Source organism: Sander lucioperca, chromosome 21 (genome assembly GCF_008315115.2).
Source record: "Sander lucioperca isolate FBNREF2018 chromosome 21, SLUC_FBN_1.2, whole genome shotgun sequence".
NCBI classification, from domain to species: domain Eukaryota; kingdom Metazoa; phylum Chordata; class Actinopteri; order Perciformes; family Percidae; genus Sander; species Sander lucioperca.
In genome coordinates, this window is record NC_050193.1 from 18,845,555 (window position 1) to 18,867,287 (window position 21,733).

Here is a 21,733-nt window from a genome sequence, read left to right on the forward strand (position 1 = left end):
TCTCTCTGTCTCTCTCTCTCTCTCATGTCTCCTCTCTCTGTTCGTATCTCTCTTCTGTCTCCTCTCCGTCTCCTCTCTTCTGTCTCCTCTCTCTCTGTCTCCTCTCTCTGTCTCCTCTCTCCTGTCTCCTCTCTCCTCTCTCCTGTTCTCTTCTGTCTCCTCTCTCCTGTCTACTCTCTTCTGTCTCACTCTCTCTGTCTCTCTCTGTCTCCTCTCTCTACTGTCCCTCTCTCTGTCTCCTCTCTCTAGTCTCATCTCTCTGTCTCCTCTCTGTCTCCTCTCTCATGTCTCCTCTCTTCTGTTCCTCTCTCATGTCTCCTCTCTCTGTTCTGTCTCCTGTCTCCTCTCTCATGTCTCCTCTCTCTCGTCTCCTCTCTTCTGTCTCCTCTCTCCTGTCTCCTCTCTCTGTATCCTCTCTCATGTCTCTCTATGTCTCCTCTCTTTGTCTCCTTCTCCTCTCTCTCTCTGTCTCCTCTCTCTGTCTCCTCTCTCTCTATCCTGTCTCCTCTCTCATGTCTCTCTCTCGTCTCCTCTCTCATGTCTCCTCTCTCATGTCTCCTCTCTCCTGTATCTCTCTGTCTCCTCTTCTGTCTCCGTCTCCTCTCTATGTCTCTTGTTCCTCTCTTCTGTCTCTCATCTCTCTATCTCCTCTTTCTGTCTCCTCTCTCGTCTCCTCTCTCTGTTCCTCTTCCATGTCTACTCTCTCTGTCTCTCTTTTGTCTCCTCTCTCTGTCTCCTCTTCTTCTGTCTCCTCTCTCCTGTCTCCTCTCTACTCTCTTCTGGTCTCCTCTCTGTCTCCTCTCTCCTGTCTCCTCTCTTCTGTCTCCTCTCTATGTCTCCTCTCTCCTGTCTCCTCTCTCTCTGTTCCTCTCTCCTCTCTCTCTGTCTGCCTCGTCTCTCTGTCTCCTCTATCTGTCTCCTCTTCATCTCCTGTACTTCTATCTCCTTCTCGCTCTCTCCTCTTTTGTTCTCCTCTCTCTGTTCCTCATGTTCCTCTCTCCTGTCCTCTCTACTGTCTCCTTCTCTCCTGTCTCTCTCTTCTGTCTCCTCTACTCTCTCTCTGTATCCTCGTCTCTGATCTCTCTCTGTCTTCTCTCTCGTCTCCTCTCTCTGTTCCTCTCTCATGTCTTCTCTTCTTCTGTCTCCTCTCTCATGTCTCCTCGCTCTGTTCTCTCTGTCTCTCTCTGTGCCTGTCTCATGTCTCTCTCTCTCATGGTCTCTCTCTATGCCCTTCTTCTGTATCCTGTCTCCTCTCTCTGTCTCCTACTCTGCTTCTCCTCTCTGATGCTCCTCTCTCTATCTCTGTATCCTCTCTCTGTCATCCTCATGTCTCTCCGTCTCTCTTGTCTCCTCTGTCATCGCTCTCTCTCTCTCTCGCTATAGTCTAATCATGTCTCTGTCTCTGATAGTCTCTGTCTCTCATGTCTCTCTCTCACATGCTCTACTCTCTCCTATCTACTGCTCGTCTATAATGTTCCTCTCTCATGCTCCTCTCGCAGGTCACCTCTCTCCTGTCTCCTCTCTCGACGGTCTCTCGCTCCTGTTCCTCTCTGTTCTGTATCACTCTCTTGTCTCCGGTTCCTTCTCTCTGTCTTCTCTCTCATGTCTCCGCCCGATAACTCTCTGTAGCCTCTCTCAGGTCATCTCCTCTCGTGGCTCATATATCTGTCTCATCTCTCGTGTTCTCCTCTCCTGTCTCATCTGTTCTGTATCCTCTCTCTGGTCTACTATATTACTGCTACCTATCCTGGCCCTCTCTCCTGTCTACTCATATCATCTGGCTCGCTCTATCTCGTACTCCGCTCTCCTGTATATCATCTCTATGTCTCTCTCTCATGGCTCCTGTCTCATGTATTCGTTAAATGTTCAGCTCTAATGGTCTACTCTATCAGGTCTCCTCTAATTCTGTCTCCTCTCTCCTCTCTATGGTCTCCTCTCTCAGTCTCCTCTCATCATGTCTCTCTACTACTATCGTCTGTCTACTCTCTCGTATCTCTCTCGCGTGCCTCGGTTACTCTGACTGTCTCCTCTCTCTGCCTAGCTCTCGTCTCTCTCGTTCTGTCTCATGTCTCACGTCTCTCTATTCTGTATCCTCTCTCTGTCTCCTCTCTCCGTCTCTCTGATCTCTGCCGACTCCTCTCGCTGTCTCACCTCTCTCTCGATACGTATCCTTCTTGTATCCTCTGTCCTCTTGCCTGTCTACTCTCTCTCGTCCCTCTCTACTGTCTCTCTCTCATGTCTACTCTCTCTTCTCATCTACGTGCTCCTCTCTCTGTCTCTCGCTCTCCGTGTCTCCTCTCTCTCCTGTCAGTCTCTCTCATGTCCTCCTCTCGCCTGGCCCCTCTCTTCTGTCTCATGCTAATCTCTCCGCTCATATTCTAGTCGCCTCTCTCCTGTCTCATGTCCTGCCTCATCTCTGTCCATCGCGCTGTCTCCTCTCTCCTGTACTCCTCTCATGGCTCCTCTCTCTGTCTCATGTCTCCGGTCTCTCTCTCGCTGTCTCCGCTCTCTGTCGCTCTCTCCGTCTCCTGTCATCTGTGTATCTCTACTGTCTCCTCTTGGCTCGTCTCTCTCTCTCGTAGCTCCTCTCTCATGTCGCCTCTCTGACTGTCTCCTCTCTACTGTCTCTCTCTCTCGGCCTCCTCTCTCAGGTCTCTCTCACTCGTCTCCTATCTCTGTCCATCTCACTCCGTCGCTCTCTCCTCTCTTCTGTCTCTCTCTCTCTCGTCCTCTCCTCATGTCTCCTCTCTTCGGTTCTCCTGTCTCGTGCTCTTCTATTCGTCTCCTCTCGATGTCTACACTGTCTCTCTGTCATCCTGCTCTCGTATGTCTCCTCTCTCAGGTCTCTCTCTACGTATACTCTCGTATCCTCTCTGTACCGGACTTGCTACCTCTCTCCTGTCTACTTCTCTGTCCCGTCTCGCATGTCTCCTCTCTAGCGTGTCCTATCGTCGTCTTCCTGTCTCTCCCTGCTCCTCTCTCGCGTCTCCTCTCTCATGTCTCCTCTCTCATCGTTACTCCTCTTGCTCAAGTCCCTACCTCCTCTCATCTGTCGCCTCTCTCCTCGCTGTCTCCTCTCTCTCGTCGCCTCTCTCCTCTGTCATAGTCTCCTCTCTCACTGTCTGACTCTCTATCTCAGCTCCTCTCAATCTCGCTCTACGATCCTGTCTAGCTCTCTCTGATCTCCTTGCTGCTCGCTGTATCCTGTCTCTCGTCCTCCTGATCAGCTGGTCACCTCTGCTTCTGTCTCCATCTCTCCTGTCTCTCTCTCTCGTACTCCTCTCTCTCGTATCTCTCTCGGTATCTCCGCTCCATATCGATCTCCTCTCTCATGTCTCTCTCTCATGTATCTCTCGTCTCATTCTGTCTCCGCTTGCTCCTCTACTCCGGTATCCTCTCTCACGTCTCTCTCTACATGGTCTCCTACTCTACTGTCCTCGATCATGTCTCTCCTCTGTCTCTCTCTCGTCTCCTCTCTCTGTCTCCTCTATCTGTCTCTGCTCTCCTCTCGCGTTTGTCTCTCTTCTGTTCTCTCTCACTGTCTCTCTCTCCTGTTCCTCTATCCTGGCGCTCTCGCATGTCTCTCTTTCTGTCTCCTCTCTACTGTCTCCTCTCTCTGGCTGCATCTATATGTCTTCTCTCTCGTCTCCTCTCTCCTGTCCGTCTACGCATGTCTCGTCTCTCATGTCTCCTATCGTCTCACTGTCTCCTCTCTCTGTCTACTCTCTCACGTCCCGTTCATCCTCTCTAGTCGCTCTTTCGTCTCTCTCTAATGTCGCCCTCGATTCTGCGCTACTCACTCTCTCTGAGGTCTCGTCCTCATTGTCCCTCCTCCGGTCTCCTCTCTCTTGTCTCACTCCTCTATCCATGTCCTCTCTCTCGTCTACTGTCGCATCTATCCTGTGCTCCTCTCGTCTGTCTCCTCTCTACTCGATCAGGGTTATCGTCTCTCTCCTATCTTTCGTACTACTCTATCCTGTCTCCTCGCTCGGGATCCTAGCTCTGTCTACTGTCTCCGCTCTCTCGTCTCTGTCTCATCTCTCGTCTCTTCTCTCTGCGTCCTGTATGCAACAACTGACCTACTAACATACATTTAGAGACTCAGAGAGAGAGAGAGAGAGAGAGAGAGAGAGAGAGAGAGAGAAGGAACAGAGAGAAGGAAAGAAAGAGACAGAGAGAAGAGAAAGCGAGCGAGGAATTAGAGCAAACATGACATGAGGAGCGCACTGAAAACAAGCCGCACTGTGTTCCCTCTGTCGCCTGCGCTGTGCGCGCACTAACCGGGGAGGCGTTTGGAGAAAGATCGAAACCAAAGCGGGTTGTTGGACTCGAATCTGTGTCGTGTGTGGATTTTGTTCTCCTTAGACAAATAGAGGGTAAGTTCATAACTGCGTTATTACATTCATATATGATGTCGGCTGCGATGCAAAGGCTCTCTTTAAGCTCTAGTTTGGCATTTCTGTGAAGAATTCGTCGCCGCTTTTTACGCAGGAACAGGACTGTTTGTTTGGGTGCATGCCTGCGTTTTCTCAATGTCAAGGCGAGGCTGTACTCCCCCCCCCCTCCCCCATCCGGGGAATATGTAAGTGTGTGTGTGTGTGTGTGTGTGTGTGTGTGTGTGTGTGTGTGTGTGTGTGTATAGCCAGAGGTTTTTGGGATTCCTTCAGAAAAAGGTGCGGTGGGTTTTTCGTGGAAACGCGCCGGCGAATGTGGACATTTTTTTAAAGCTGTAATGAGGCAGGGTCAACACATCCGCGCTGCTGTGTAATAATGCAGATATATTCACGGGTTGTTGTGGGGTTTTAAGTGACCCGTTAAGTCTGTTTATAATGGATCTGCTCTGGGTCATTATGCAGACTGGAGGAATGCCCGTGCAGGCAGGCAGGCTCCGTGGACACGCTTCCCTACGTCACGTGGAGCAGCTCTCCTTTGTAAAGGTTAACGCGGCTGTGCAGCTCGTGCAGCCCTTTGGGTTAACTCTTTAGTGTGCTTTGCTGTGTCTGAATGAAGGAGCGCAGCCAAGGGGCGTAGGTTTGGTGGGGTCCTCCCATCATAAAATTGGGAGCCTCAAACACTTCCATTTCCTGCATTCGGTGGCTTTTCTGCATCAATTGCAATGGTGCAAATGTGTTAATTTAGCCTATGTTAAGGGACTTATTATTATTATTATTATTATTAATTAGGTGTCCAAGCCAGAGGGGGCTGGGGGTCCCTTGTACCAGGGAAATCACATCTTTATTTTTCTCGCTCCTGACATAGCACAAGTAGACACAACTCTTATTTTCGGCACGTTTTGAGCCCCCTGAACAGTTCCTTTTACTTCTATTTGGGTTATATCCCCCACCCCGAAAGCTGTGCCTATGAGTGCAACACAATCCACAGCACACCGACACATTCTGGATACATGTGGACATTTTTTACTCTTGACTCTGGTTTTTTTTGTGCCTACAACCTTGGCTTGGAAGGCCAGAAATAGAAATGAAGAGTGGTGTTCTGCAGCCTCTGCCAGGTCAGGCGTGGATCCGAAACATGTGGAGCAGATGTGGGTCAGATGTGTGTCTCTGTGTTCCTGAGCAGCGCAGCTAAACTGAGGTGTAGGCTATATTTAGAGAACACAGCCAGTGGAAACAATGTGTATGGTGGTTGCGTTGAGCCGTGCGTATTTTGGGGCGAATTTCAGATGGATTCTCGCAGTCGCCTCGGATGACTGAGGATCCGATTAAATATGCATGAAGACGATTTGTCAGACAGAGCAACAAAGGAGGCATGGGGGGTTACAGTGTGTTGCTATGTGAATGACAGTGGTGTGTTTTCTGCATATATTAAACCTGGCTGCAAAGATTAATCAATTAGTTGTCAACTATTAAAATAATCGGCAGCTATTCAGCCGATTATTCATTTTTTTTAATGAAAAAAAGGCTTCTTAAATATGAATATGTCCTAGTGTCTTCTCTCATCTGGGACAGTAAACTGAATATCTTTGAGTTGACAAAACAAGACATTTGAGGACATCATCTTGGGCAATTTAGGAAACTCTGATCCACATTTTTCTGACATTTTAGAGACCGAACTACTAATCCATTCATCCAGAAAATAATCCATGTATTAATGGACGATGAATATGGTCATTATTTGCAGCCGTACATTACGGCATCTTATTGAACTTGAATGATTATTAAAAACTGCAGTCCAGCTAAGATTTAAAATGTCAGAACTTGTAGACACACAGGTGACAAAGAAGACATGGCCAATGCTTTAGGATATTTGACATTTTGTTTCTGAAAGAGAGAACTCATCCTGACTTCCATTTCTCCACACCGGCTTTGTGGTTCATGCAGTACGTGGCCGTCCCTCTCCTCCAGCGTTAGAGGGCATCGCATGTAGGCCCATAGGCCTAATTTATAATCCCCCAAATAATTAAAACTGTCCACTGCACCCTAACCCTAACCCTAACCCCCCCAAAAAAATTATAAATATATATAATTTCCTTTCATAAATAAAGCCATTTGCATCATAAATTGTTGCCACCAAATTCACCAGAATGCAGGAAATGAAGTGTTTGACATTTCTGATTTGATTCAATCAGGGATATTTCAGTTACAATACCAATTTATCTCGGATATGAAAGAGATTCTCAGAGGAATAACGCTGTAAATTGTACAAGGAGCCTTCTAACCTGCTGCATTATTAAACATATTAATGCTGTCATTAAGAATTGACCCAAAAGCAGTTACATAGAGACAGGAAAGGTGCTTTCTGTCGTGCCGAGACGGTAAACATGAAGCCATCCATCTGTGAAAGTGGCCACGGCAGTTCTTCCCTCTTCCCTCGCCGGAATTTCAGCGAACTTTGGAGCGTTATTTATCATGACACAGATTCTCTAGATCGTCTATTTTCATATGGTACACTGTCAGAAAAAGAGCTACAATTCAGATCCATTTTTGTCGCCTAAGGTACAAACTTAGCAAATGTTCCCTTAAAAGTACAAAAATGCATCTTTAAGGTACAATTATGCACCTTCCATTGTACATTGTACTTGGACTTTCTGAGGTGTAAGGTGCATATTTGTACCTTAATGTTTACATGGAAAGTGGCATTAGTGGAAGCTCATCACAGCAGAAAATTAATGTCATCTCTCAATATAGAAACACAAGTTAATCTATATTATATTATTGAAATGTATTGTAAGGATAACCCCTTGTGATGAATCTGGGGAGGCGAGGGTGTATTCAAACTCAATAACTCAATAATTAAACTAAATTAACTGTACAGTTTTGGGAATAAGTGCAAAATAAATCAGAATGTTTTTTTGCTGAGAGTGTACCAATAATAAGACTTTTTTTATTTTTAGGATTTTATAATCCTTGTGTTGCCTTTGGGTCAAATTTGACCCGTTTTCTAAATGTCTATATCAGAAATATAATATACCTACACTACCTAGATTTGATTGCCCAAAAATAACGTACAAGTACAACAGAAGATCAAATCTCTACTTTCATTTTTTTTTATTAAATTATTTTGCATTTTTTTTCTCCTCACTGAATGTTGACATATACCCTTCTGTGATTACACACACACACACACACACATATATACACACACACACACACACACACACACACACACACACACACACACACACACACACACACATATATACATATATACACACACACACACACACACACATATATAAACACACACACACACACTCATATATACACACACACACACACACACACATATATATATACACACACACACACGCACACACAGAGACACACACACACACACACACACACACACACCAAAGTATCCCGACTGAACGTGGACACATACCCTTCTATGATTATCCTTCCTTTAATATTAGTCTAAATATAATTATATTATAATTATTATATATAAATTTAATAATTTCTGCTTTTGTAACTGAAGAATTAGATATCATTTCCTAAAAATGAGGATTATAATTGACCATGAATATAATTGTAAGAGTAGTGGTAATAAGTTGGTGTTAGTGTTTATAGATGGTAGAGGAAAGAAGCATCAACCCCCCCGTTATCTTTGGGTCACATTTGGTCACATATAACGCTGAAGAAAGTGACAAATGTTGGAAAAAGTGACCAAAATACCCAACAGAAACATCGCCAAAGGTGACATAAATTTGTTAAAAAAAGTGACAAAAAAAATCCAAAAAAAACTGAAAAAAACATCAGAAAAAAACGACAAAAAACCTGTTAAAAATTGACAATAACATGAATTAAAAAAACTCCAAAAAAGTGACAAACAAATTGGAATAACAATGACAAAAGCGTCGAGAGAAGTGTAGAAAACGAACAACAAAACGTTCAAATTTCGACCCAGCAAAATGAAAGAGTTGCACGTCGACGGGAAGACAACACAAAGGGTTAACGCAAAAAAAAGTGCCAAAAAATGTCGAAAAAGAGAGCTAGAGAAAGGTTTTCAGTTTGCAAGGGTTAAGACCCAGCCCTAACGAAAATACCCATGATTCAATAATTCTCAGATGTATCACGTAATAGCAGGGCGAACAAGCCCATTATTGGCCGGGAAAGCGTCCAGGACTCTCCTCCTCCTCCTCCTCTTCCTCCTCCTCCTCCTCTTGTGACTGGACATACTTTATGCAATCTAAACTGTTCACGTGCCGGCATCTGTAGACGTATACGTTTAAGGGAACATTGACGAGGTGACGCAGGTTGCATAATGAGTGAATGAAATAAATGGATCAAAGTACAGGAGGGGGGGCAGATTATGCAACTGGGCTGAAACCCTCTCTCTCTCTCTCTCTCTGTGTCTGTGGCTCTGCAGCCCTGTGCTTAATTTGCTGTGGAGCGGCCGCTGCCAATTGGTCAGCACACACACTGGGTCTCTGCCAGCTGAATGTAGGTCACATTAGTCCTGCAGGAGGGAGGGATGGGAGTGGGGTGAGGGTGGGGGGGTGAGGTGCAAAGCCGCTGCTGCTGCTGAGTAGAAAGACAAAATCAAAAAGCCCACCAAAATAAATCCTCGCTCAGCCATGTTAAAGAAATGAGGCAGGCGTGCAGAAATAGGAGCTAAAAGCTCTGTGCAACCCAATAAGTAAGAAAAAACCCCCAAAATTGAGGCAATCAGTTGCCTCATATGTTCTGAGTTCATGAACTCAAAAGCCTGAGGTTGTCAGAACTTAAATATTTGGAGTAACGGTGACTTGTACTTTTTGATTTCAGTTTGTTTAAAGTGCTGAAACTTTAAATAAAGAAACCCATATTTCTGATATATATCTACTATTGCATCACGGATCTCAACTGCTCACACATCTGTTGTGCTTCGATGAAATCCTGTCCAGCTTTTCTAAATTTAAAAAAAAAATGGGAGCGGAGTGCAGTAGCACGGAGCCGTTTCCATCCTATCCTACTTTGCGGCCGTGGTTTCCTGGCACACGTAAGATGATATCGAGCGATGGCTGAGCTGTGGTTTGGAGCCAGCGCAGAAGGCCAGTTACAGCATTTAGTAAGCCAGGGCAGCACATGTGACTGGCGCAACACATGGACCGAGGCACTCTGCTCTCCTTTTTTCGAGAAAGTGATGTGTGTTTGTGGAACAGGGATCTACTTCGGAGAGGACTCCACCTCGCTGGCATGCTGCCTGATTTCCTAACACCCCCTGCTCCTCCTCCTCCTCCTCCTTTTCCTTTTTCTTGGGAGGATAAAGTCAGCCTGCGGACTTGGAATCCAGACCCCACCCATGACCCCCGAAATCCTGCACCACGTGCCATACATTGCTTTCTTCCCAGAGGGGGGAAGACAACTGTTTCATCATTCCCCCTCTCTATGGGCTGCTGCCCTCTCTCCTTTTTTATTTAACCCTTCTGTTGTCTTACCATCGACTATGCAACTTGTCAAAATAGAAAATGAAATTTTTTTGACATTTCTGTGGCTTTTTTGACGCTTTCTTCCCAACGTTTGTGTCACTTTCTTTCAACGTTTTAGGCGTCTACGTAGTATATATAGATCACTAACAACAACTTATTAACACCAGTTTTACAGATAGGGCTGGTCAATATATCGATATTATATCGACATCGATACATGAGGCTACATATGGTCTTACATTTTGGATATCCTGGATATATTCCTGGTTTTAAAAGCTGCACTACAGTGATGTCATTTTCTGGACTTACCGGATGTATGTAATGTTTTATAATTTGCCGTGGTATCCACATTATTGGTAGCCTGGTCCTACCAGACTCTGGTACACTAGCCTGGTCCTACCAGACTCTGGTCCACTAGCCTGGTCCTACCAGGCTCTGGTACATTAGCGTGGTCCTACCAGACTCTGGTACACTATCCTGGTCCTACCAGACTCTGGTCCATTAGCCTGGTCCTACTAGACTCTGGTACACTAGCCTGGTCCTACCAGACTCTGGTCCACTAGCCTGGTCCTACCAGACTCTGGTACATTAGCCTGGTCCTACCAGACTCTGGTCCACTAGCCTGGTCCTACCAGACTCTGGTCCATTAGCCTGGTCCTACTAGACTCTGGTACACTAGCCTGGTCCTAAAAAAAAGATTTTGGGTGGGCTTACGTTTCCGTGACACGTGGGAATAACAGGACGGTTTAAGCGCTCTTCTGGAAGACACGCGGGAGGAAAGTAAAAAGCGACTATAGCCAGCGTGACCAGCGGGACGTGAACCCCTCTCTCCTGGTGAAAGTGTTTGACCCATCCACCCCCCCAACCAACCTCCTTACATACTACTCTCTAAATGCTCTCTAACTGCTGCTCTCCCCGGTGCGTTACACAAACACACTGAGAGACGCCTTTTTCGTTGCATCAGACGCTGACAGCCACTGTCCATACGTCCGTATTTTACGAGTTCGGAGTGAGAACAGGTTGGCTTGTCAGGCTAAGTGAGAACAGGTTGAAACAGAAAACAAGTTTTTGAACTCACTCCACAGCTTTTTTTCCCAGACTCCTCAGCTGCATTGAGCCTCTGTCGGCGCGGGGGTCTGTGGCCGTGTGAATGGGTGCAGCTTTGGATTCTTTCACCGTGCTATCATTCCACAAGTGCCTCAGAGCGCGGGCGATGACACGCGGAGAAGGTATGATGAATTGGAAAGAGGAATCTATGTCAAGGGAAGTGTGTGTTGCAACAGACTGACAGGGGGTCTGTGCTTACATCAGTGGGATGGATTTCGTATATTTGAGTTTGAAAAATGGCATTTAATGCGTGCAAATTAACCCTTGTGTTGTCTTCCCGTCGCCCATGCAACTTTTAGTTTTTCTATGCTTTTCCTGGCTCTTTTTGTGGCGCTTTTTGTCACGTTTTTGCGCTTAAAAAAAACATTTTGTCGCCTTTTTCAACGTTTCTGAAGCTTTTTTGAGACATTTGTCTTTTTTTTTCAACGTTCTTTTACCAAATTTTATTTTTCAAATGCTATAAAATTGACTAAAACACCCAAATCCAATGAGAAAAGTGAACTGACCATTTATTTTACTTGTAAAGAGCGTTGTATGGAACCACCCACGTTATTTTTTTGACAATTTGGTTGAAAGAAATCAAAATTTTCTGATATATAGAAACTACATAGAAAAAAACACACTGAAAGGGGTTTTTGCTCACTTCAGTGGGATGTATTTTGTATATTTGAGCTGGAAAAATGACATTTAATGCGTGCAAATTAAGAGCGCTTATGCAGTTTAACCCAGGAGTGCAGATGTTGAGTAACACACATTTACTGCAGCTGGTAGAAATGGACGGGAGCCATCTGAACACAAGACATCTGGGAGGGAATACTTGATATCTTTGACCCTCAATATTTCACTCTAGGGCTGCAACTACAAGGTGAATTTCATTGTTGATTAATCTGTTGATTATTTTCTGGAATAATCGATTAGTTGTTTGGTCTATGCAGTGTTTCCTCTATGTTGATTTGACCGTGGCGGCCCTCCCGCGGCAAAATTTCTGCCCCCCACGGTATCAGAAATAGGGCTGCATTGTTAGCGTGCATGTCGGAGAATAGTCTCAGTCTATAGGTCCTGTATCAGTCTATAGGTCCTGTATCAGTCTATAGGTCCTGTATCAGTCTATAGGTCCAGTATCAGTCTATAGGTCCTGTATTAGTCTATAGGTCCTGTATCAGTCTATAGGTCCTGTATCAGTCTATAGGTCTTGCACATTTAAATTAAGTTAACTGGTGATTTCCGTTGTCTGTATTCTTCACCTGCGAGCTAAATTGCACGTAGCTGTTGATTCGATATAATAGCGATTGCTGAACGCCCACGTTAGTATTTCAGGTGCATTATTTACATGCTGAAGTAGTTACACTGCATTAAGATAATGTAATTAATAGTGGGTTTACTGTGATTTGTTGCAGAATGTTTAGTCTATATTTCAAGATCAAAGTTGGCCTATATAGTAACTCAAAAAATACAGAAAATATGCCTCATTGTGTGAATACATATATTAGTTTGTGTTGCAGCGAAGTGTCAGGTCTGTTTCATGTGGAGGGGCTGCTAAAAAAAGTCCTAAAGGAAATACTGGCTATGGCATCACTCATGTAAGGAAGTCGAAATAAGGGTAAAAAAAATGTTGGAAAAAGTCACAAAATCAATGAAATTTTTTTTTTTCAAAAACACCAGAAGAAAGCGTCAAAAATGTTGGAAAAAGTGCCAAAATGTCTGAGCCCGACCAGTACATTTTGATGGAGAGCTTTTTAAAAGTCTGAACCTGTTTACAGCTCGACATACACACAGCTCTTTTGCCTTTTGTCAAGAATGAGTAATTTCTACATGTTTTAACATCATGTATTCGTGACTAACGGAGGCTATTGGCCACTTAGAAGTTGGAATAAAGAAATAAAATAAGTCCTCCAGAGGCCAGCCTCCGTTTCACCTCCTCAGCATCCATTTACACGCTAATCAAAACGCATCAACTGGCCGCTCATTTCATGTGGGGGGTGTGGGGGGGCGGGGACCTGCCCCCACTGCTAAAAAAAAATCCTAAAGGAAATACTGGCTATGGCATCACTCATCTTTTCTTTGGGTCAAATTTGACCTGATTTCAAAGGTTTTTTTGTATCCGAAATAAAGGAAGTCGAAATAAGGGTAAAAAAAAATGTTGGAAAAAGCCACAAAATCGATGAAAAAAAACAACTTCAAAAACACCGGAAGAAAGCGTCAAAAATGTTGGAAAAAGTGCCAAAATGTAGGGGAAAAAAAGTGTTTAAAACGTCACAAATAGCGCCATAAACGTCGACAAAATGTCAAAAACGGGATAAAATGTTTTTGAAAATAGCGACCGAAAACGTAAAAAAAAATAACATAAAAACCGTCATAAAAAGACTTTGTATTGACCCATATTCAAAAAGTTTCTATATCAGAAAATTTGGGTTTCTTTCAGCCAAATTGTCAGAAACTAACGTGGATGGTTCCCTACGACTGTTACTCTTCACAAGTAAAATAAAAGATCAGCTCAGTACTTTCATTGAGAACAGAACTTTGAAAAGAGTGACAAAAATGTCAGAAATTGCTTCAAAAACATGGTGAAAAAACGTCAAAAAAAGTGCCGAAACGTGTTGAAAAAGACAACCACAACGCTCATTTACCGCTCAACCCCGAGCCCGGCCCAAACCCAGCCCGTGCCCGGCACAACCCCGAGCCCCAGCCCCAGCCCCAGCCCCAGCCCCAGCCCGAGCCCCAGCCCCAGCCCGAGCCCGAGCCCCTGCCCCTGCCCCAGCCCCAACCCCAGCACCAGCCCCAGCCCCAGCCCCAGCCCCAGCCCCAGCCCCAGCCCAAGCCCCAGCCCCAGCCGCAGCCCCAGCCCCAACCCCAGCCCCAGCCCCAGCCCCAGCCCCAGCCCGGCCCGAGTAAAATGATAGAAATTATGACCAAGGCAAAGATCTTCAGCTCTACAATGCACAGCTAATTTGAGTGAACATACGCAAACAATGCAAACACGGCCGTGTTGTATGTATGTGTGTATGTAATGTAGGCTATATCGATTCATCTTTGCAGCTCTACTGCAAATACAAAAAGCTGCATTAGTGACTCAGCAGCAATGATTTATTCTCTGTGTTTCTGTAGTTCTGGCTCTCTAAAAGCTGTTGTAATTGTGACGACAACGAGGGCGAATGAAATGGATTACACGCTGAGCTGTGAAGGAGAGACACACCTTATGAGTCACGCTCATTCCCACAGAGGAACCACTGGAGACAGCCAAACACTCAGAGAACCAGCGTTACTCCTCTCCTCTGGGACAGGAAACTGGATATCTTTGAGTTGTGGACAGAACAAGACATTTGAGGACGTCATCTTGAGAAAAATGCTCGATCCGTACTCTTTTTACATCGAGAACTAAACGTACAAACAACCCAAATCTAATAAGAACAAGTCAATATGTTTGTTTTTCCATTTGAAATGTTTACCCACGCAACCTTTTCCCAAATATATGTATCCTTTGTGTTGCCGATCATGCAAAATGTTTGTGAAAATCACCACTTTTTTGACGTTTTTTTCAACATTTTTGGAGCCTTTATTTATTTTTTTTACTACTAGTTAGTAACTAGTTTCCAGCTGGGAGAGCAATGGCTGCCACTGTCCTTCTTTGTTTTTCATTTTACAGTTACAAACTGTACTTCTTGGACATGTACGTATACTGGAAGAGAAGCACTGACAATATTTTAATTTTTTTATTTTTTTTTATTGAATGTGTCATTATCAGTTTAAAAAAATATTTTTTTTATAATACATTCAATAAATATACAAGGCTCTGGGAAACCATTTTCTGACAATTTTGATCCATTAATCTAGAAAATAATGAAAATAATGAAAAAATAATGAAAATAATAAAAAATAATGAAAATAGTGAAAATAATGAAAAATAATGAAAATAATAAAAAAAATAAAAAAATAATGAAAATAATAAAAAATAATGAAAATAGTGAAAATAATGAAAAATAATGAAAATAATAAAAATAATAAAAGAATAATGAAAATAGTGAAAATAATGAAAAATAATGAAAATAATAAAAATAATAAAAAAAGAATGAAAATAATAAAAATAATAAAGAAATAATGAATAATAATAAAAATAATAAAAAATAATTAAAGTAATAAGAAATAATAAGAAAATAATGAAAATAATGAAAATAATAAAAAATAATAAATAATGAAAATAATGAAAAAAAATAAATAAAAATAATAAAAACAATAATAAAAAATAATGAAAATAATAAAAAATTCATTCTGGCTCATCCTGACTGTAGGAGAGAGATGAAACGCTCGCTGACGTCAACCGTCCTCTTTTGTTTTCTCACTATTTGCCTTTGGACCGCGTGACGCCGCTGGCTCGGAGGATAGGGAGAGAAAGACGGATATGATTGGCTGCCCCTTTCTCTGTTGTGCCCCCATTGTGTTGCTATGGGCGACACATTCCTTCCATTGATGCAATACCAACATAGTGTTGCAATCGCCTCTGGTCCTCCCCTTCCTCCCCTTCCTTCTCCCCCAGTTACAGAACAATCTCCATCTCCATCTCCATCTCTGTCTTTGTTCCAACTCTCCCTCATTGATTCCCTTTCTTTGTCTCCGCTCCGCTCGCTCTCACCTGTCTATATTTAGACCGTGCTATAAATTCCTCGGCACCTCTTTGGTCTCTTTCTTGGTCTCCCCGTCTCTTTTTTTAAGTCTTCTTTAAATCTCTCCCCGCTTGTCTCTCGGCACTTCACCTCTCCGCACAGCTGCACGGCTGACCTATATCCCGGCGAGCCGCGGCTACACTCGTGTTTACAGAGTGGAGTCGCTCCCCAGTTTCTGGGTCAGTGGGACATGCTTTAAAAATATATTATTCTGTGTCTGTATCGTGTCAAACAGCCACATGTCAAATGTCAAAAGCTCACTACGGTACATTATTAAGTCAAGCAGAGGGAGAAAAAAATCCAGACACTTTGAATCAAATAGGGTGTGAATATTAGGGCTGGGGAGATATTCTTTTGTCCCAAATCCATTCTTTCCCGATACACAGGCGCCGGTTGGATTTGTGTTGTGATTTCCAGTGGTGTAGTGTACGTATACGCAGTATATCCGCTAAGAAAGCTCCAGGATTTCCATATACTCACTTAAAAATAGCCAGTGACACGCAACAACACACTTTCTGTTATAATTTTGATATATTTTGAATTGCCATCTGTGTTTTTCATCTTCACATCGGCTAAATAAAAGGATTTCCACTGTAAATTGGTGCATAAAAGTGTCAGAATGCAGGAAATTAAGTTGTTGATGCTCAAAATACCCTGAGGGACCCCCCACTATGATATACACATATATTTACACATACACATACATATACACATACACACATACATGTACATGCATATATAGTACATACACACACATATACACATACACACATACATGTACATGCATATACAGTACATACACACATACATATACAGTATACATATACACGCATATATACACATACATATACATATAAACATACACACATACATATATACGTATACACACATATATGAACATACATATACACATACACACATACATGTACATGCATATATAGTACATACACACATACATATACACATACACACATACATGTACATGCATATATAGTACATACACACATACATGTACATGCATATACAGTACATACACACATACATATATACATATACACGCATATATACACATACATATAAACATACACACATACATATATACGTATACACACATATATGCACATACATATACACATACACACATGCATGTACATGCATATATAGTACATACACACATACATATACACATACACACATGCATGTACATGCATATATAGTACATACACACACCGACCACCCTCTGGTTTTGGGCCGTGTTATTCCTGCCAGTGTCTCGCCTCTCTTCTCTCCAGCAGCTCTTGCCCTATATTTATCTTTGCCCCTCCCAGCTGGCCCCACACCTCCATATCTCCCCAGCCTCTTCATCCTTGACCTGTGCAGGCTACTGCCTTTGTCTGCCTTTATCTGCTCACTCTGCATCAGGCTGCATCATTGATTTGGCATCGAGTTGTTTTGGCGAAGAATGCTGCCACATTCCTCTGCGGATGAACGCATTGGGGGGGTAGCTGTGTGTTTCTGCGGTTTTTGTGGCTAGGGTTCGTCAGTGTGAAAAGCAGCAGGCTGTCCCTCATGTAGGATTTTCTTTTTCTGTGTGAAATGTTTTAAAATGGATCCAGGGAACACCACCAGCCTTTGCTCTGTTTGACTCAAGCACTCAAACAAAAAGAGCTAATCATTAAGGTTTATTTCGGGCGGGACCCTATTTTCCCATGCATTGGTGTCTAAGTGACTAATGTGAACAAAAACCTTTGAAATTGATCCACTATTGAGCGAGAACGCTGTAACTGGCAGCTGCAATACAGGCTGCAATGTAACCCTACAGGACTAATGTTCAGCATCAGTTAGAGTCACTAAAAGTTCTGTTGTTGCCGCTGACAGACTCAGATTATTATTCTAAGTGTCTGACAACATTATGAAAGGATCCCTACAGAGATAGACCTTTTAGTTAAAGAGTAAGATCCTTTTAGTTTAACATGAAACAGCTCCGAAATCACCATCACCAAACTACACCAGACTCCATGTAAATAATCAGGACTTTTATCATCGTAAAACACACTTTATTTAAAGTGGACAGAAACTAAATAAACTACCAAAAGCTGTCTTGGTTCATCTTTCCACTGTTCCAACAATCACCACTCTGGTTTGGTTGAAATAATCCCTTAATTCACCCATTTACATGTGGAGATATGCTGGCTCTATACACGCTAAAAGTAGTGATTATTTACATGGAGTCTGGTGGAAATATGCTGGCTCTATACACGCTTAAAGTAGTGATTATTTACATGGAGTCTGGTGGGTTTGGTGATGGTGATTTCGGGGCTGTTTCATGTTAAACTAAAAGGATCTTACTCTTTAACTAAAAGGTCTATCTCTGTAGGGATCCATCCCATAATGTTGTCAGACACTTAGAATAATAATCTGAGTCTGTCGATGGCTTAAACAGAACTTTTAGTGGACAAAATTGTAGGTGCGCAATTAACCGTTAATGTTACATTGCAGCTTGTTTCACCGCTGCTGACAGAAGCGATCTTGCTTAATGCTGGACCAATTTCCAAGACGGTTGTTCCTATCAGAGACTTAGACACAAAAACACGAGAAAATGGGGTCCAGGTTAAGTAAAAAGTTACCCTTTAAACAGCCGAGTTTTGTGCTCTCAGCATGTGTCAGACTGATGCAATGTCTGCTGCGTTACATTATTAATTTCACGTGTGCTCTTCCCTCAGTTGCCATGAATGCCATTCGAATTACCAGTCTCTTACATTTGATTTCAACTGCATGTTTAAAACATAACTACTGGGTGACGAGATGAAAACAGGACCATCAGCAATGAACTCAATACCCCCATTACATCACAAAAGACAACATCAACATGCCAGGATGAGAGTCAGGGGTCACAGGCTGCAGACAGAGCAGATCAATAGCGGGTAAATAGGTCAGACGGTGAGGTCTAGCGAGCATTCATTAGTCGCCAGGGGCGACACTGTCACTTAAAGCCAGACATGTCAAAACACAAAAGGAAAGCTGTTTGGATGTAGAAATGTGTCTTCGGTCACTATGCATGCTTAAAAGAATCACAACATTAGGAGAAATGACAAAATATGCCTTAAACTAAATATGTTTGAGTCTGCTATGAGAATGCACAGCGGAGCCCAAGCAATCCACATGGATTAACATATCTGTTTCTGTTTTTATCTTTGCAGCCTTTCATCTCGCAGTCAACCGAAGAGAGGCAGACAGACGGAGCAAGAGCGAAGCTCCCCAAGAGACTGACACGCTGAGGTAGACGGGCTGACCTACATCCTGCAGTTTGCATGGAGATCTAGGGCACTTCTCTGCCAGCTAAGCTTCAACATCCAACAACGGAAAAAAGCAAGAGAAAAAAAAAAAATCTGTGCTTTTTTTTGTAAAAGACTGAGCCGCTAACGGTCTGGACACTGAACCAAAATAACAACAAGTGGATAAATGAGGGTTTCTAATGCTGAGCTCCAGCTGTTCTTTATCCTTCTGGCTTATTTGGACACTTGAGTCCCCTCCTGTCATAGCTACACTGAACCTGCCATAAACAGACAAAGAACTTTGCGAGAAAACCTTCAAAGTGGTTGTTGGCACTACCCCCTCCTCTCCTTTTGACCTCTGACCTGGTTCTTTCCCCCCACAAAAAACATTGCAAACTGGCTGCCACTAGACAAATATGGAAAATCTGACTTCAGCTCTCAAGACATTAAACAAAAACTCAGGGGATAACCCTAACTGCGTTGAGACCTTCAGCAGTTATGAAGAGTCCCTTCCTTCTGCTGAAGGGAGTCCAGCTCGCGTGGGATGCCTCGCCAAGGCCAAACCAAGTATGAGCTGCAGGCGAAAGCGCGAGTTCATTTCGGATGAAAAGAAGGACGCCTGCTATTGGGAAAAACGCCGCAAAAACAACGAGGCCGCCAAGCGCTCCCGAGAGAAGCGACGTCTCAATGACATGGTCTTGGAGAACCGTGTCATTGCACTGAACGACGAGAATGTGAGGCTCAAGACAGAGCTGCTGCAGCTTAAGCTGCGTTTTGGCCTCATAAACACAGCCTCCTACATCGAAAAGAGCCAGCAGATCGGTGGAAGCAACGCGGGAAATGGAGGCTCGTCCTCATCCCCTTCTTCTTCCACGCAGTACTACTCCAGCGGTTACTCTAGCGGTTCTCAGGTGATGATGAACTCTGATTCCTCAGAAACAGAGCAGTCTGGACGCAGCGAGGGCCACAGGCAGCTGGTGAAATACTCACCGCATGGCTCCCTCTCCGACATGTCCGACGGCTCCTCCAGGGACAGCCCTGAGCCAGTTCCTTTCAAGATCAAACAGGAAGGTGACAGGTTAGAGATGGACATTGCAAACGGCACGACAACACAGATCATGTTCAATATCCATCGTGGTCTGGCATCTGTGCCTACTCACCACCAGATCCAGCAGCATTCTCAGGAGATGGAGCCTGCTTATCACAGCCAACAGCTGCACCATCAACAACAGCAGCTCCATCAGGAGCCTGTTAGCGCTATCAACACTGTCAGCCAGCCGGCCCCTAACCCACCTGCTGCCCAGAGGAGCGTCATTCTGTATGGCTCCAGCAGTGCCTCCTGTGCTGTGGATGCTCTGACGAGGCACCAGGAAATCGATATGCAGGCAGCCCAGAAGCAGAGCAGCGGCAGCAGCCAGACGTGCATCACCCAACTTCCACAATCTCTTACAGAGAGCTCCACAGAGACACTGACTGATGTGACAAAGCAGCTAGAGAGGAAGACGTTAGACTCGCCTCCGTATGAGCTCTCAGAAAGCCGTAATGAGGCGGGAGAGAGACAGGTGTACCGAGGTTGCCAACTTGCCCAGCAGCAGGAGAGAGATTCATCTGCAGAGCTCCTCCACAAACAAGACGAGGGGGTCAATCACTCGCACCTGTACCATCATCTGCAGCAGCCTCATCATTCATACCTCAGTGCCCAAGACGAAGAGCCACCTGTGCTTACCTACGAGGGGCAGCACGGGAGCGAGGCTTACTACCAAGGCTCCTCCAGCAAGGACACGTCATCCATTGACGGGGATCCCCGCAGCTCTGACAAAGAGGCCTCCACGGATGATGACGAATCCCCCTCATCATCTTGCTCAGATATGGGCAGCTACCACAACCAACATCATGCCAGCTTACACCACCCTGCCTCGCCTCTTCCATCCTCCCAGGGATGCTCTCAGGCCCAGGGCCGGGATCCCCAGGGGGAGGTGAAGGGCACAGCTTTGCCCCACAAACTCAGACTCAAACACCGGGCCATGAGCAGCGGTGGCAACTGCTCAGGCCAGGAATCCCCCACAAGCCCTCCCTCTGCCACAACGCCTCCCCTGCCCCAGCACCCTTACTTGTCACTCATACCACAGCAGAACATTATGCGAGAGAGCCAGGGTGGAGGCTGTGGACAGGCGGCCTCATCATGGGAGGAGGGCAGGAAGGAGAGTGGAAAAAAGGAGACAGGTGGACGACGAAACAAGAGGCGAGATTAGGTGACTTTTACTTGCCCAGTTCAGACCAAAGATTTGAAGAGGAGACAAGTTGAAACTTGCAAATTTGCAATGCAAAATGCGCCGGTCTGCAACTTTTTGAACCTTGCCAGTTTACACCAATGAGACGACACAAGCGGTGGATCATCAGCATATAGCAACAACTCTCTGTACATCCGTTATAACTTCCGACTTTCAGGTTTTTTTGTCGCTGAATATAATTTGTAGCATCTTCAATTTCTAGTGAGAGTGAGATACAGTTGAATTCCTAGTCTCTTCAGTTACTCTCTAGCTCACTCAAACACATATGGATCATTTTATTTCTATAGTTTGCAGCTGACTTTACAAACTGCAGACTTTTCTATTGGCTGTTTAAACAGGTGACATAGTCTCTTACGTTCTAAAACCAGCCGATTGGAGTCGACCTGAGACGAGCCGGTTCAGACCGCTGTAACTTTTGCCTGCTACTTTCCTAAACGGTTTTGCCTCGTCGCACATCTTTGGTCTGAACTGGGCTTTAGAACTTGTCACAACAAAAGACATAATTTCTCCTCTGAGAACTACCCTGCCATCATG

General features: G+C 44.2%; 1 protein-coding gene and 1 long non-coding RNA gene across 2 annotated transcripts; one reads left to right on the top strand and one right to left on the bottom strand.

Annotated features, from left to right (window-relative positions):
- Positions 1–2,255: 2,255 nt before the first annotated feature.
- LOC118494142 lies at positions 2,256–16,309 on the bottom strand. Its single transcript, XR_004896217.1, has 3 exons — positions 16,064–16,309; positions 11,735–11,739; positions 2,256–2,266 (listed from the first exon to the last, which is right to left on the bottom strand). It is a non-coding gene; the product is annotated as an uncharacterized LOC118494142 (long non-coding RNA).
- LOC116046739 lies at positions 4,127–21,381 on the top strand. Its single transcript, XM_031295140.2, has 2 exons — positions 4,127–4,376; positions 18,834–21,381. Exon 2 carries the CDS (start codon positions 19,325–19,327, stop codon positions 21,158–21,160), a length of 1,836 nt encoding a protein of 611 aa, XP_031151000.2. The 5' UTR covers positions 4,127–4,376; positions 18,834–19,324; the 3' UTR covers positions 21,161–21,381.
- Positions 21,382–21,733: the final 352 nt, after the last annotated feature.

Bases quoted from the DNA above. Each gene is read 5' to 3' on its own strand.
- LOC116046739 (XM_031295140.2), top strand. From the start codon at position 19,325: ATGGAAAATCTGACTTCAGCTCTCAAGACATTAAACAAAAACTCAGGG.